This window comes from Ambystoma mexicanum, chromosome 1p (assembly GCF_040938575.1).
Source record: "Ambystoma mexicanum isolate Mex_15411 chromosome 1p, UKY_AmexF1_1, whole genome shotgun sequence".
NCBI classification, from domain to species: Eukaryota; Metazoa; Chordata; class Amphibia; order Caudata; family Ambystomatidae; genus Ambystoma; species Ambystoma mexicanum.
The window spans coordinates 1387690879-1387708943 of record NC_090921.1 but is presented as its reverse complement, the minus strand read 5'-3'; the positions used below and the strand labels follow the sequence as shown (position 1 = coordinate 1387708943).

The 18065-nt window shown below is 42.9% G+C and overlaps 1 protein-coding gene across 1 annotated transcript in view; it reads left to right on the top strand.

The window, feature by feature from the left end:
* Positions 1 to 17725, top strand: part of GPT2 (glutamic--pyruvic transaminase 2) — a 352603-nt gene extending 334878 nt beyond the window's left edge. The window contains exons 10-11 of the mRNA XM_069607062.1: positions 15331 to 15443; positions 16610 to 17725. Of these exons, the coding sequence (XP_069463163.1) occupies positions 15331 to 15443; positions 16610 to 16700 (204 nt within the window). The 3' untranslated portion in view covers positions 16701 to 17725. The remainder of the gene's footprint in view (positions 1 to 15330; positions 15444 to 16609) is intronic.
* The last annotated feature ends 340 nt before the right edge of the window (positions 17726 to 18065 follow it).

Here is an 18065-nt window from a genome sequence, read left to right as displayed (position 1 = left end):
ACTATGGGAAGTTGTCCGAGTGGAAAGATTAAGCAAAGTGATAAATACATTTCAACCATTGATAGATTGTTAGGGAGAATTTTCGGTTTCTGTGCTAATTCCCTTTAACCTTGGAGACCCTCGGCTCTTTTGCTAGAATCTGGGATCTTTTTGATTTTTACCTCCTGAGTAGTACTTTTTGCTACTCCCTGGTGTGTTTGTTCAGCTGGAAGGTGCGCTTCATGTACCGAGCGCCTGAATTTGCCTGCAATTGACTTTGAGCCTAGCAGCACTGCGAGCTGAGCTCTTGCTGCCTTCCCTGCTTCCTGGAGGAGGCGGGGCCTATCGTGCACACGTGAGTGGTCACGTGACTCTATCACAGCATAAATTGCCGGTATATCCACCCTTGCGGCGTTAAGCCCTGGAGGAAGTAAGGGCTGGAGCCGCTGTTGTGCTGTTTGGCTGTGACCTGTGAGTAATTCGGATCGAAGCCTTCAGCTGCCAACTCTACTCATACGTATCTTATCAGCTCTCAGGGTTTGGGGTGGAGAGTCGGACTCTGGCAGCTCCACAAGCTGTCGGGCGTTCCCTTCCCTGAAAACTGAACAGTTGCTGTAGACTATTTGGATGAATGATATCATTTCCAAAAAAAAAGGAATCTATATAATTGTGTATTGACAAAAAACACTATCAATTTACGTTTTTAATACACTTGGCATTAATCTGTGTAGCGCCGAAGTTTGCCTTTTATTTGTTTTTTCTTTTTTATTTTTTTTTTTGAAGTATTAATCTAAGTGCTTTTTTAGGTGGCGTATTAAATGCGCCGACGCTTTTACTATCTTAGATCAAGCAAACAGGCGGCAGTTCCATCTTCCCCACCTCTTGCTCCTCAGAAAAGGAAAGTAATGGGCAGCACGCCGCGTCCGCATGGGGCTTCAGCTTCCCGAGTTCCTAAAATCGCAAGATTTAAAGCAACAGTAGCGTCGCGCGATATACAGGAGATGCTCGCCACTATGGGCAAAGATAAAGGGGTATGTAGTAGTGACCTGCCCGGTAATTGTACTGCGCCTGATATTCCATCTACCATAATGCAGCCCAAATCCAAGTGCTCTATTTCAGATATAACAATGCTGAAAGATAGCGAAATTCCAATACAACCGGCCCTTTTGTCGGATTCTAATACTGATCTGAGAAAATTACCATGTGACAAAGATACTCAGGCTACAAAAGAAGTGAGCACACTGTTGCCGCGGAGTGATAATTTTATGCCCACTAGCAAGCCTTTAGTTATATCTGAGTCAAACTGTTCATTAACTCCTGCTGCTTCGTGTATTCCTTCTATGTGTGATACATCTTCTAATCCCACGGTTATAGTATTGGCTGATGAGTCTATAAAGGATCGAGACGAACTTGATCACTGTTCTAATTCATCCTTTATTGATAATAATGTGGCTCCTGAGGCAAACTACGAATTACCAGAAATCTCTCACATTTATTCTGATGATGAGAAACATATGTCAGTATCTTCATATATAGCGCCTACTCCCAGACGGTCTCATATCATATCGAAACCTATTCCTTCTCCTTCCATGCCCCTGTTTTCTTTGCCACCTCCTCCTACTGCATGTTTGTCTTCCACAGTTTTAATTGAAACCACCTTGCATGCTATGAATCTGGCTATATCATCATTGTTTAAATTATGTGAGACCTTGGACGAAAAACTTAAAATCCAGGATAAACAACTTACTAAATTAATTAGATGGCAATCACAGCTACGCTTACAACAGCTGAAACCATCAAATGATAGTGTTCTCATTTCTCCTAAAAAATCAGTTATCTCCTGCTAAAGTACTACAACAGAAAGCAATCAAGGATTCTCCACTTAATCAATTGGAGAAACCAAAATTGGCCATAGAAAACCCGGCTACATCTCCCCAGTTTACCCTACCTACATTCCCACATATTATTCAAGAACTTCATTCCCCTGTTGAGAAGTGTGCTTCTGTATGTCCATTAGCTAATACTGTGTCGGCTTCAGCATCAGCCAATGTATTACAATCCTCTAAAGAACTATTCACAATTTTTTCGGGTGCTACCTCTGCTAAACAGACTCATACTAGCCCCTTAAGAAAGAAAACAAAAAACCAACCAAAGCAGCATATTCCCTCCTCGATCGCTAAATCATTCTTGAAAGGGCTAAAGCTACCAGCCAAAAATAAAATGATCATAGCTGCTAAAGTAGTACGGGATAAATATGCAAAAATCGCTGCAGAGAAAAACCTAAAAGGGCTTGTAAATGTACAACCTTCAGTTGAACACACGCCCTTAAATAACATTGTGGCCTTGATTGACAATGAATCTGCTGTAACTGATAATCACCCGAAATTAATCACTGCTCCAAGAGTGAACGATCTATTGGATGCTGAATTGTGTTTAAAACGTGCAGAGTTGCGCAAAGAAATCGATCTTTATCTAGACGCTAAAGGCCTTAAACCTCCTCTAGCTGAATCTAATATCATTGATGGATCTAAAGTTAAAGATAGCTCCCCTTCTCAAATTGGAGCAAATAAGCCATCTCAACATAGATTGCCTTCTTCAATAAAATCTGTACCACAGCTGCCTTCCCTTCCTTTCTTGACAGTTGCGAATAAAATGGAGCAATGTAATTTATCCTCTATGCCTCCAACCTTAGATTGTATCATAGCTTCAGCCATTGAACAATACATGTTAAAATATCACCAGACTTCTGGTAATAGTGCTGTTACATGTGATGAGGACAGACAGAAATTACCTCTATCTACTACTTCGAATCTAAACCAAACTCTATTTGCTGCCTCTAATTTAAAGCAAATTCCGTTTGGTCTTACTGAACAGGTAAGCTCCCATGCGATACTTACTACGAATTCAGAGAGTCCTCAAAATAGACAGAAAAAACCTGATGTAAAAAAAAATCTCCATTCACTAATTATTAAATGTAGGCCTTTGCCATATCATTCATATGATTTGAATCGTGCTAGTCTTTTAGCTATTTTTGGTGATATATATGCATTGGAGGATATTAATTCGGGTGACATTGAACAAGTTGAATTTTTAAATACCAATGATCTGTCTTCGGTGCGGCTCTGGTTCCGCTCAAGAGTGGTTTTAAATATTCTTTGGGCTGCTCGCTCAGCCTTGTGGGATCTGGGTTTTGATCTAGCTATTGACCATCAAAGAAGCTCTGCTTTTTCAGTTCCATGTAAAGACGCACAAGTAACATTGGGCGCCTTCACTAAAGCAGATTTGAGTAGTTCACAATGCATACAACAGTGTAAATGTCGGTGTTCTGCCTCTCAAGCTTAACGTCTCCCATAGTAAACAACTCTCATTATTAAGCTGGAATACCAGAGGCTTCAAACATCTTCTTTCTGATGCTGCTATTAAATTAAGAGAGTACAATTTTATATTACTACAGGAAACATGGCTAACTAACTGCCCGTCGTGGGATGGTTATTATCCCATTCTAAATCCTGCTATTTCTGCTACAAAAGGTCGCCCAATGTCTGGTTTATTGATGATGTTGAAAACAACTCCATCTATGAGTGTCATCTCACATGAAAGCTTGACCCCGTATATCCAGCTAGCTCAACTATCAATTGAAGATTGTCAGTACTGTCTGATTAATACATATTGGAATCCAGCTGCTTTTTCCACCGATTCCTACTTGCGCTCTCTTGAGCGCTTATGGGCAAAACTTTATCAATACAAGAATCAAATGCACATAATTCTAGCGGGAGATTTAAACCTCCATTGTTTAAATAATAACAAAGTATTATCTGACGATCGAGTACGAAGCTGGAATGAGTTTATACAATCAAAAGATATGTTCATGGTAAATGGATCATTCCCTGAGGACTCCCCTCCCCACCCGACATGGAAAAGGGGTAGTTCTGTGGCTACCATTGACTTCATTTATGTTAGCCGTTCATTGTTCTATCTCCTGAAGGGGTTTCAAGTTTTGCCATCTTCGGCTAGTGATTATAATATGCTACATCTCCACTGGCCACTGAACTCTGGTGATCAAGGAATTGCTCCACTTGTGTCTTCTATAACAATGGAAGGTTCTATTGATGTAAATCCTGGTCGAAACCGCTTACGATGGACCAGTACCAAACTACTGCATTTTACAGATTGTCTTAAAACATCATGTAAAACCTCGCTAAATTACTGGAATTTTGATATTGATTACACAAAACTAATGTATCTATTTGCCGGTTCTACTAAGATAACAAAATGTTCAGTTGCAGCACATTCTTACAATCAAGATATGCAGAAAGCGAAAGCTCTATTTCGAAAAAATAAGAAATCGGTCCAATCATTACCAGTTGATCAGCGCTGGGCTGCTCTTAAAGCAATCAAAACCAAACATAGGAATTGGAGAAGAACTTATCGTTCGTTATTATATCAAAAGGATGGTGAGGCAATGTTGGTTAAAGTGTTGACAAAAAACTCTGCAGGATGTTGGTCATTAATAACAGACACATATAACACCACGCAATGCCAAATGCAGATTAATGATGTTGCTTCTTCCATATGGATCTCCCATTTTTCTGGTCTTTATGCTCCTCCCCCTTCTACTAATTGCGTACCTTCTGTAAAACTTGAGGGTTCCTTCTCAATAGCTTTTACAATAGATGATATTCTTTATCTTATCCACAAAGCTAGTAGATCCCGTGCTCCAGGCCCTGATGGGCTTTCTAATGCCATGCTAAAAGAATTTCCGGATTTATGGGCTGCCATCCTGTTTGAAATCTTCTCTCAAGTTGTAATTACCCAAAAGATCCCTAAATCGTGGTGTACCTCGTTGATTGTACCCATTTATAAAAAAGGCGATAGACAAAACCCCGCAAATTATAGGCCAATCGCCTTACTAGATGTTCCAGGTAAAATCTTTGCTTCACTAATTCTAAGAGATCTCCAACAATGGATCAACTCATTGAACATGAGAGATAGGTTTCAGACAGGATTTGTGGCTGGTAAGGGAACGGCTATAAATATTGTCTCCTTGACTGCAATCAAGGCTCTCTGCTGTCAGCAAGGGCAACCGTTATTCGTTGCCTTTGTAGACTTCAAGGAAGCATTCGATTCTATAGACCGCAATCTAATGCTGCAGAAACTGCTGCTATTGGGCTGCCCTTATTCACTGGTCAAATTAATTTCTATCTTTCATGAAAATACATCAGTTTATATCCGTCTAACTCGCGACGGGATGCTAACCCCTCCCATCTCAACATATTGAGGACTAAAGCAGGGATGCATCCTGGCAGCTACTTTATTTAACCTATTTATCCTTGATATGGGTGAAAAATTTCAGAATGTTAACTCTGATGCTCCCAAACTAGATCAAGAACAGATACCATGGATCCTTTATGCAGACGATCTTGTTCTATTGTCAAAAACTCCGGCAGGTTTGCAACGTTTCATTAATGGGTTATCGGAGTATGCTGTAGAAAATGCCATGACTATAAACTTAACGAAAACCCAAATTATGATGTGTCAAAATCGTAAAATAACAAAATACTCTCAATTTAAATGGTATATAAAAAAGGAGCAAATTTTCTTAACGTCAATATATAGATATTTGGGTATTATGATCAGCCAGGATAACAATGATAAAGTGTTTCAAAAAGAACTTGAATTGAAACTGCAAACCCTAATTTCCCAATCTAGGGTTATTTTATATAAGTTTGGAAAGTTTACGTGCAATCATATAATATCATTTTATTCCATGAAAGTAAAACCCATTATCTCGTATGGTTCCGAAGCTGTATCGAAGCTGCCCCGTTTAGTGTGGGATCGATTAGAGGGTAAATTCTGGCGCTCAATTTTTAATTTGCCTACTTGTGTCCCCATCGCAATGATTCGTTTTGAATTAGGGCTGTTATCGTTATGCAGTACTATTGCATGGAAATTGATAGCTCTGTTGAGAAAATGCATCCGGTCATTACAATGTGTAGATATATCCTGTATTTTGGGTAAATATTTACTATACTCAGATCATCAATACCCAAAATGCTGGTTAAATACAGCTATAAATATTCTTTCTGATGCGGACATCTCTTTGGATACTTTAATCCACAATCCAATGCAAGCTAAAATTAAACTGTATCGGCAAGATTGGATACATACTTTGGAAAAATGCTCCCTCTCTAAGGACTGGAACATTGCCCAGTTTGGCCACAAAAAATTTAGAGTTGTAGAATCTTATATCTTAAAATATCCATCTCCAAAATTTAGAGATGACTACATTCGTTTTCGTCTAAATTTGTGGCATACAAAGGATATTTTATTTAGGCGGAAACTAATAGATGCCAGTGAGAACATCTGTCGATTCTGTAAGGACCCTGATACCGCAGAAACGTTGAAACATGTCATTGCCTACTGTCCTACATTATATGCTATACGTCGTAAATACTATTTCCATTGCTTTAAAGCGCAAATGTTAACCGATATGGAAGAATTATGGCTACTGATTTTTGGTGCAAAGAGAATGTCAATTAGATTAGCAACAACAGGTTTCTTAAATGAACTATATCCAAAGTTACTGTGAATGCTTTTATGAGGGGAAGGTGATGGAAAGGGAAGAGAGAGAGAAGGAGACAGGAAAGAAAAAAAAGGGGAAGAGAGGCGAGGAAGGGGAAAGAAAGAAAAGGGAAATAAAAGGGGAAAAAAAAAAAAAAGGAGAAATGCTGCTATTAAGGTTTTATATATATTGGGTGCCAGGTGTAAAATATTGAAATGTGTTATATACTGATGAATTGAATTGTAATATGTTTATGATGTGTTTTTAATCATTTTTGTAATTATTGAAAGGTAGTTTCATACAGCCAAACAATAAATAAATAAAAAAAAAATTGATCTTAAAAAAAAAAAAAAAAAATTTGTTTTTCTCTGACTTGGATTTTGGAACGGTTTAATGGAGTCTGGTAAGCTGCATAGGCATCTGCGTTTTGCTTAGTGACACACAGCCCCCTCTGTTAATGTTCGAATACATTTTCTTGTGTGAACTACAGTTCCCAAGAACACTGAGATGGCTTTTATTACTTGCCTTTTCTTTTGTGGGTCCAGCACACACCACCCAATGGGGAGTGCCTGGGGGTTACCTAGTAACTCCTTACCCCACTTCTCATGTGACGTTTTGTTACACTAACTAACTTGAATGGCAGGTAGCAGTGGTTACTTTTACTACCTTGTGTGCAGGGTACTAACAGGATGATTTCTCATCTCCACTGCAGTAGAGCACCCATGGGTGACCATTTTTCCAAAATCGCCCCGTCTTCTTGTCTGTTAGTTCCTTCTGGGCTTTTACTCTGTTTAAATTAGGTTTAAGTCCTTTGTGTTTTGCCTTTGGTGGGCTTCAGCCCTGAAACCCGCCCAGGCTCCAGTGTGTCTGGAAAGGCAGGAAGTGAGGGAGGGTCCCGAAACTTTGCTGTCCTTTGTCTCTAGGTGTGCTTGACTGAAGCCAGTTCTGACTGGCCAGCTGGCTGTCCTGGAGGACAGGCACCCCCATGTGATTGACAGCATTAGGGCTGTGAATTAATGAGTTTTTGCAGAAAAGGCGAGGCTTTTGGGACTACAGGCAGAGTCGACCACTGGAACATCATATCCGACAAACTGGATGAGCAGAGACACTAGCAGCACCTTCCAGGACCACGGAAGCACCGGTGAAGCCTTGCAGCTGTGCTGACCGTTTCCACAGGGAAGATCTGTGCAGGACGACTTACTCCCTTGGGCTGGTGGGACCAACTAGCCTCGATGAACCTGCTTCATTATGGGTCAACCCGCTACTTTCTGGGACTTTCCTAGGCTACAGAATCCCAATGCACGGGGACCCCTGACCCTTATCAAGTGCATCGTCATCCAGAGAACGAATCTGGCCAAAAGTTCGTGGGCACCTTCAAGGACCTGCAGAAGCAGGAAATCTTTGTCCAGAGTCTCCTCTCCAGTCCAGGACTGAGAAAACTCCAACCGGAGCTATTAGTTTCTCTTTGGCACTGAGGAAAAAGGCACCAAAACCACAAAGAGCTGCTGTATCATGTAGAATCCATTGCTGCTGAGTCGCTCTCAAGAGTGCTGCCGTAGAAGCCCACCAGACGTCCTCCCTTTTGTCACCACGACCAAGGACCAGGAACAAGGGTCTGCATCAGAAAGGCATCCAACTGAAACCTCTTCTCCAATTCTAAGGTACTGTGGGGCCTGGGGTGTAACTACCGCTGACCATTTGTAGTGCTCCCTGGCTTGGGAAGTACTATTTTAACCCCTTTGGAGTTGGCCACGACTCACCTGTGCAGGCCTTCCAGCTTCTGCTTGTAAAGTGGGCTTCCCTTGAGCTCCTGCGGTTTTTCAAAAAGCTCCTTGACTGATAACATTTTTCTAATGGAACTGCTGTCCCATTGACTTTGGCTGTCCTGGTTTCCTAAAGGCTCTTCTTCTGAACCCTATTGGCTTTGGCAGTACTCATTCCCTTACAGGTTTTAATTGTTGACACTATTATTGCTGGGATAAGACTGTCTGGATCCCCATGGTAGAAACTAAATATTGAACCAGTTGAAGGTGTGTTCTACTTTAACTCTAACCATTTTCCCTCCTCAACCCAATTCTGTAATGGTGAACAAAAGCAAGTGCCAATACCAACCTTGATTGATGTCACTCCGTGTGCTGGATCATGTTAAGCATAGAAAATAATTACTTACCTGCATTATTGGTTCTTGTTTAAATGATTTCTATCTTCCATTGAATGTTACTATTAGTTGCTGCTAATTAAAGAATGCTTAATTTGGCTTGTGTATACATAAATAAATAATACCAGCTGGACTGTACAAAATCTTACCATAAATACAGAGGACACAATACTACCCAAAGATCAGGTGAAGATGTGCATGCACTTTTCTAAACCCCAAGCAAGATTGCAGGGCATTCTTAAGCATTTTGGGGGCCCATGGCACAGAAACCTTTGGGGTGGGGGACCCTCCATCATTCCAAAGAAATCAAAGGATCCAGAATATCTGGTAATCTCCCCCCCTGCCTTTGTGATTACAACCCATTGCATGATGTGCAGCTATTAAAATATGCATGGGTACTCCCTTTCAGTCCCATTACCCTCTTCATTCTTGCTATAATCATAAAAATAAATACGTAGCATTTCAAGTTCAAACTTAGCAGTCCACAACAAAGGTACTTGTATTCTAGCTTAGATACAGGACCTTTTTATTCTATCAATAGCATTTACAGGGAAGGTATATGAGCTGTAGTATATATGCAGGACACAGATCGTATGAAAAAGGTGCACATAACCCGCAATGGACGGAGGGCTCAGATTGACTTCCTCGCAGAATGCAAAAATGGTCCAGCATGGACACAGGAGACGAATTGGAGGGAAGGAGGAAGCTACACATATCATAGTATTGATAGTGGATGCAGCTTAGAAGCTGCTATGAAGAGGTCTGTATCCAGAAGAGGTCCATGCTTTTCAACTGGTGTTGACAATTGAGAGCAAAGACTGTGGTGTGCAATATCTCAATGCTCAAGATTATTATACATGAAGCAACACTAAAGCCAGTGAAACCATGAGTGGGGCATTTTGAAGATCATAACCTTAGAACTAAATCTCCCTGAAGGGCTAAGGTTTAGGGACTGTCAATTTTCACAGGTTAAGTAACATGACATTAAATGAGATGCACAGGATTACAAATTGGTTAAGAGTTGAAGCTTGGATTTGCATCCAGTCTGCAATTCCTGCAATTTACCAGTTTATTTTCCAGCTCTTACCATGAACTAAAATGATCATTATATAGAACTGACGTGGAAGTAAACATGACAATATTTGATGTTATAGAAGCATATTATGGAAAATGGTAATGATTCCAGCGTCATTGTCTCCACCATAAAGGGAAGAACCAGCATACTAACTGATGTGATCTTAAACAATTTCATCTGGGTTTCTCTTCTGTATATTACATTTTTGAAAATACAAAAAACACAGACTTTTGTATTGTTATTTACAATGCGCAGAAGAAGCTTTGAATAGTACAAACCGTTTTTGTGTCAAATTAACAGACCATAAAATATGCTTGGCAGAGGTCTGTGATATCTGCTCCACTCTTTTCTGTATAGAACCCCTTCAAATCAAATGAGCAACATACAAAGAAGGCTTATGTAATGGCCTAAACAATGCCACCATCATGCGAGAAGGTACACCTTTTCACAGAAGACAGGACAGTACTGTCAGTGATATAATATTACTTGTCCAGGATCACTATCGTCTGTTGGCAAAGTCAGGATAAGAACATGAAAACTTTGGTTCCATTGTCTTGAATTTGGAAACCTCTTCACTTCTGCGGACTAACATTTTATGCTCATCATTGAAGGTGGCTGCCTATGTTTTACAACCCCCTCCTCAGAAGGAATCCATTTCTAGACCTCCATGATACTTGCATGCTACGTTAATCTCTCAGAAACCACTATCTGGTGCAGGTACATTGGTGATGATAGCACCTATTGTGCTACAAAAGAAAGTAAATATACATGCTGGTTTATCCATTCAGACATTGGAAAGGTTTAGTCGGCCTTGCTAGAATATGGTATTATAATCTTGAATGTGAACACAAATCACTGCAAGGAGTGCTTAACACACAACCTGTCGTTTGAACCATCACGGCAAGCACATTTATCAATATGCTGTTCAGCCTGGCCTCATCAGCCAAAAATTGAGGTTCAAGCTTCCGATTGAGGGCTTCCCCAAGTGGGAGAGTAGGTCCACCGCTGCCGGAAAGGCACATGGACCTGACCATAAGTTCCAGGTATCATGTTCTCCAGTCTCAAGTGAACAGAATCAACCTGATAGTCTTTTGCATCCTGAGAACCAGCATGATGACTGTGATTGATGGCATTGCATAGAGGAGCTAGAAGTTCCATTCAACCATCCGTGTGTCTCGCAGAGCTTGCTGCTGTGGAAGCTCTGCAACAGAACTCGAACGTATGATTCACATTCGAAACAAAGAGATCCACTTGAGGAGTCTCCACAACAGGAGAAGATCTCCAGAACGTGCTGGTAGAGCTCCCACTTGTGGAGGGCAGAAGTCTGTCTTCCCAGAGCATCCATACCACGGTCTCCATCCTGGTGAGATGAAACGCTATCGGATACTTTGTTCTTTAGAGCTGGAACCGCATTCTCAGTTCTTCCCTGCATGGAGGCAGTGACCCCCACACCACCTGGTTTGTTGAGGTAATGAATGACCACTGTGTTGCCTGTCAAGACCAGCACCGTTTTGCCTCCTGTAGAGGGTAGGAAGGCAATCGGGGCTAACTAGATTGTTCGCAGTTCCAGCAATTTGATTCAATCCTTGGTTTCCATTAGAGACCAGAGACTGCCCACTGTGAGGTCTAGGAGGTGAGCTCCCCAGCCCTTGAGGGAGGCATCCGTGAACACAGTTTGTGCCCCACACAGCAAGTTGTCTTGCAAGGCCAGACAGAAGATCACAAGGCACACTGTCCAACACCTACAAAAGGCCTCACATTTTCCCCTGCCTGGAACCACAGACATCGAAGCAGCCACTTTAGCGGCATCAAGTGCAACCATACCTCGGTCACCATCAAGATGTAGGAGGACATGAGACTCAGAAGGCACAGAAAAGCAGCGCAGGACTGTACCAGCCACTTAACATGGGACAACATGCACCATTTAAAGGATGTTTTCAACCCAATCCTCGGGAGAAAAAGCCATACTGAGGCGGGTGTCAAAGACCACTCTATTGAAGCAGAGGGAGGTTGTCAGCAAGATCTGCAATGGCTTTGTTCAGGGAGAAGCCCAAACTGTACAACAGACTGTGTGGTACAGATGTTGTGACACCAAGCCTGGGGTGCAGGATTGAATTAGCCAATTGTCCAGATAGGGGGAAGACTTGAATCCCCTCCCTCCTGATATTAGTGGCAACCAATTCCAACAGGTTGAAGATCCTAGGTGCTGAGGAAAGACCAAATGGGAAGACTTGGAACTGGTGGGAATTGCCAACTGAGAACCAAAGATACTTCCTTTGCTGGGGATGGATTGGCGCATTGAATTCGGTGTTTTGGAGAGCCAGTGGCTAAACCAGTCCTGCAGCTCGTGGGTCTTGAAGATTTAGGCCAGGATAACCATCATGAACCTGTCTTTACGCATACAGATGTTCAAGAGCTTCAGTTCCATGATGGGAAGCAGGCCCGGTCTTTCTTCAGAATTGTGAAGTAGAGCGAATAGCAACCACACCCCTGCTCTTGTTCCAAACAAGGCACCAGCTTGACGGCACTCTTTCTCAGAAACTGACAGACCAACAGGAGAGGATCTGGAGGTGAGGCAGATTGTAATGAGGGTGGTCGAGTGGGGGTTGAAGGAAAGGGAGCCGATCACCCGGTGTAATGACTTGTAGGGCCAAGCTACCATAGTAGTGCGATGCCGCTTTTGGAAAAATTACCCACCAGCGTCAGATGGACAAAGTCCAGTTCACAATGGTTTTGCACTGGGGCAGTGGTCGGGAGAGTTGAGGCGGCGAAACCGCTGCACTGCATGGCCTTGCCCCCTGGCACTGTGGGCAAGAGAGTGGGATCTTCAAAAAAAGCAAGACCTCTTGGAGCAGATGTGGAGGATTTCTGGACTGTTATTCCCAAGGATTTAGGCATGTATTTGGAGGCCTGAAACTTCTGCAAGGACTCAACAGCCTTGACCCAAAAAAGCAATCGCCATCAATATGTATTTTCAGAGTTTAGAGCGGACATCTGGAGTGATCGCTGAGGTACCTTCCCAGGAGTGGCTCGTGAGGACCATACCTGGCGCATGGTTCACACCATGAAATCTGCCATATCAAAGCCTGGTTGCAAGAGTTGGTAAGCAGCAGCCTTCCCATCATTGACGAGCTTCTTGAAACCCCGCTTTTTCTCATCTTTTGCTAGGCTCTCAGCAGCACCGAAAAGGACACTCCACAGACCAAAGGCATACTTAACCAGGGTGCAAGTTGCATTCACAGCCTGCAGGTTCAGGCTACCTGATGGGGATTGGGGGGGTAGTGGGGGGGAACGGACCTTGAGCACCGTTGCTTCCAGACTCTTGCTCTCTTACAGGGGCAAAAATAAGGAGGGCAGGGATTTCAGACTGCAATCTCATCCTGCACGACCAAGCCCTCTGGCGAAGGATGTGTTGTGAAGACACCTGGATACACGAGAGCTCGGCAAAGGCTCTTTGGTAGGCAGGGGGCTTTCATTTGAAGGGAGGGCACATTGGGAACGGCAGCAGGTTTGAGATGGTAAACAGCAAGGGATTTGGGGGGTGTCGCCTGCACAAGTAACGGGTTGAGGTGAGTGTAGAGGGGCGGTGGCTGCTGGGGAGTCCCTGGCACAAGATTAATGTCGGGCATAGGAGCAGGGGGAATGGGAGTAAATTGGCTACAGCACCAAGGAGCTGGGTTTCGGCAGAACTGGCCCCCTATGGGCAACTTGCATGGGACCCACCGAGGTATCCCTTTGCTTGCTGCAGGAGGAAGAATGATGCTGAGAAAAGTTGCAGGGGGAGGGAGGGGTGGGTGGGTGTGTGTGTCTGTCTTTTTGTTTTTTTCCTCCTGGTCTTGCAGACCTTCTCTTCTGTCCTCTAATCGACTACCGTCTTCAAGGCTTCCTGACAGGGAGATCTCAACAGGGTCCTCTTGCCGCTCTTGTGATAGAAAGTGAAGGGCTAGGCGTCATACACCCGGATGGTATTAGTCTATTGACTGACATGATTCGCAATCCTCCATGTCCTATTCTTCCCTCAGACTGTACAGCCAAATCCAGTCGTGATCCAAAACGGATGTTTGCCTGCCGCAGTCCTCACAGGGCATGAAGCACAAGAACTTTGGAGGGTTGGGCATGGCGCAGCTAGAAATGGTTAGCTAAGCGGCGTTCCAGAAGCATACAGAATACGTGGAAAAAAAGGGAACACGAGTCATGGGACGCAGCAGCTCCATATATGCTAACCCTGATGTCCTGTCCAGAATGCAACAGTGCTAGGTTCCCTCTAGTGCCAAATACATTTCCAAAGACAGCTGGTACTGGATATGAAATCTCAAAGATGAGGTATCGGTGAACGGAAAGAATCCATCAGAAATCCTTTTCTGTGACATCTTTCAGCCACTTATTGGTTTTTCTTAGTAGGTTGCGCTGGCGTCCAGGAATAAGACCTGCCCTTGGCACACTGATTGAAAATGTGCTCGGACTAAACCTGTCTGAGCCGGTACCCGAGCGTTCTTTTCAGCACAGACTTGTGACCTTGTTTATGTTGCTGCAGAAGAGCTCACTTGGGAAATCTGCATCAGTCCCCTTTTGAGCCCTGAATCTGGACAAACTTGCATTTTTTTTGTTGCATATATAAAAAAGTATTTCACAGATGCGGAACGAACACCTACATTTTAAATAAATAACATATGGACCGACATTATTCACTGCTTTTAAAATGGCTTTTTCAATGAAACTCCTATTTGGAGGTACGGGTAATAAATGGTGACCCCTCCACTTTTATCGTTAACTTTATTCAAGTTCTGATATTCAATACACTCAGAGAATGAATAGCAGTTCCCGGCATATTAATAATCAAGAGTACAAAGGAAATGTTCAACAGCGTTCACGCGGTATGAGCTTGCACAGAGCCAACCCTTCTGTTCATGAAAACCCACAGAATATCTTCACAACAACATGTCTTCTAGGAAGGACGTTTTGCTCTCCGAACTGTGGTGCATATGGTTTGATGTGGAGAGGCCATTAACCTTTTCAGTAAAGACCCATGAAAACCTCTGGTAAGCATCTGTTCCTACTCCGGGCCTGTGATGGGTCTATCACCCTACTGGGTGCTCCTTCCTCCCCCAGTGGATCTCCATAGCCAGCCTCGCCACCTGTCACCGGATCCTCCAGCTTCCAGCAAATATGTGCATGTAAGGGAGAAGCAATGTCATGCTTATGATGTGGGTTGTTGGTGCACACCCTTCTGGTGGAATCGGTGATCCCTACACGTGGTCCAAATCATGAGAACGTTGCTCTGAAGAAATGCTTTCTTTTGTTGTATTCTGTACATGATTGTAATGTGTAGCGCGTGTTGAGTTGGTTAAAACTAATCCAGTTTTTTTCATTTTATTGTTGTACATAATTCTAAAAATACACGCGGTCTTCATTGTGCAGATCCTACTTCTGTTGCAAATCATTTATGAGTATCTAAACAAAAAGATGTATACAGTAGGGAGTGACCAGACGTTTTGATTTTATAAAGTTTCTTTTGCAATTCCACTATTACAATATTTGTTCCTTTTTGTTCCTCAGAATCATGAAATGGCTCCGGATATGTTTTACTGCATGAGTCTTCTGGAGGAGACCGGAATCTGTGTTGTTCCGGGTAGTGGGTTTGGCCAGCGCGATGGAACCTACCATTTTAGGTACAGTATTATTTTTATTGCACAAAACGAGAGAGTTACAGAGTAAAATGGTTATGGAGGCACAGGTGTTAAACCATGGAGTAAGCTCTTTCTGTTTTCCTTGTGGCATAAACATCACATGGTTAAAATGAGTAGGCAAAAGACTGAGACAGCTTAAATGTAATTTTATTGTTTGAGATGTGGTTGGAGACTTTGGTGTAACCGCTGAGGCATCCCGTGGTTGGGTTTGATAGTTTAAGGTGCCCATTCCTATGCAGGCTCCTCATTCTTTAGATGTCGGAGAACTTTCATGCTTCTCTAACAGGGCTGCTATGCTGCCTGACCATGGTGACTGGGGCAGCTGCGTATGCTCGATTGCCTCCAAAAATGTAAAGTTTTAATTTGTTCGTAATCTTTATTTGTAAAGGGCCTATACACAAGGCAAGTGTTTCAAGGTGCTCATGGAGGGTGGGAACATGGGGGGGGGGGGGCAGTCGTACAGGGCCCTTGAAATTCGGAAACAATAATAGTCTGCACAGGCAGAGTAGGTGCATAAAATACAATTAAACAGTTGAGATAACAGCAAATGGTTCTGACGACGATTCTGCAGTTTTTCCAAGTGCAATTTAGGAGTGAAGACAGTGGGGGCGGCGGGGGGACAGATTATCTTCGGGCAAGGGACATTCGGATCATGCAAGTGCACAGACGGTTACAGGGGAGGGGGAGGTTGGGGTGGGTGGACAAGTACTGGGGGGTATGGGGGGGGCAAGTGCACCCAGTCGGTGGGGACTGGGGTAAGTGCAGAGAGAGCTACACTCTTGGGTCATTTCTCAAGTACAGTGAATTGCCACCCCGGGTGACCCTATAAAAGGAGGAAATAACAGGAAATTAAAACAATGTAACAATGATGAAAGGCCTCCCCACCACTCAGAGAAAGGGGTGGAGATAGATTGTTTAAAAGACTTTCCTCCAATGCTGCAGACCAGCTGCAGCACACAACTACATCCACCTAAAATGTCCCTGGCAATGTCCCCCAGGAGTGACATCCTACAGCGTCTGTCAGTGTGCCAGGCAGGAGCGAACTCCCACTGCCACCATAAATGTCACTGGCAGGACAAATTCCCATTGCCAAACTAAATGTCACAGAAGATAAGATGTCTAATGTTTTCCTGTTCTGTTTTTCCCAGGATGACCATTCTTCCCCCAGCAGAGAAGCTGATGGTACTCCTTGAAAAAGTGAAAAACTTCCACATGAAGTTTCTCGAAGAATATGCATAGGTGGTCTAATTCCACGTTTGCACCGACATCTGCACTGCTTGAGATCGGACAATAAGATTACATGTAATCCACTGGCAAGAAAGGTTGTGCTGCAACTGGAGAATATCACTGAAATTCTTCTCGGACAGTTGTGACTAATATCTGGTGGCATTTGCGGCGAGCTGGAAGTGAAAAATTAAGGGATGTCATTTATTACTGGCAAATTAATCCGTGCCTTGTCAGGGGGGAAAGTGTGATGCCAACTCTTGGAACAGTTATTTGCTCTTTTTGTGACGCTCTTCAGTTTTTGAACTGGTTATTACCATCGCAACACGTTTCTTATTTATTTACTTCTGAGTAATTGCAGTGGTGTCCAGGTTGTTGGACCCGTGTGACCACCTTTGTTTGGATGCATAGTTAGAAAAATAGGTACATTTAATGGGAACACACTTTGTCTCAAATAATTTTCCAATTTCAAAGTCTGTCTTTCTAATCCTCATTGTGGGTATTCATTAATGTTTTATAACTGGCTTGATACCGAAGACTGGTTTGTAAGTGCAAGACCGGGATTCGAACCTGTGTTGCTCTGTGTGCCTTGCTTCCAAGACAACCGTGTTGCCCTTGAGCTATCCTCCCAGCCCTTGAAACATAGTTGAATTTTTCACGAATGGGATAATCGCTTCCCAGATTATTCTCGCTGCTTTTTTTCAGAATGTTGGTCAAGTAGAACCTGCTGCCATTGCGTTTTTTACTCGCATGTAAGGAGAATAAATGGTGCACGTTTTTATGTCTTTTACAAGCAGAGCAATGTTGGAGAGAGATGTCGTGTTTTTGTCCGCCATTTTACTTCTATTCCAAAAAAGTGTTTTGTTGGGCTACTTTATGCATCTTTTGGGTGCATGGATTTTGTACATCGGTAGGTGAGTGAGGTCAGCATTCTTTGTCTACAATGCCAATATCTGCAGTTGTTCACAAAATCTGTTTGCTGTACTCCACTGTGCACAGTGACTATTCTTTCAGGATTTCATAATATAATTTCTCCAACACGCTTGGACTTTATTTAACGCACAACTGACTGCAAACAAAGTGTTTGCGTGGAGAATAGAGTTTGTTTACTTTGCAAAAGGGTGGTCAAGGTTTAGGGAACCCCCCAATGTAGAGGCTCATGTTCGATATCAAACTTGTCGCATGGTAATCCACTCCGGATAGTAAGCCGCCTGGTAGGGGCCAATGCAAACAAAGTTCCTAGTTTTTCCGTTTCCCAGTGAGCACCTATGAAAGTTATTTGAAGATATTGGGAGTAGGTACTGGGTGGTGTGGTGTATACTGTAACCAGAAAACCGTGTGATATCCTAATGTAATCAGGACTATTTATTAGTGTTACAG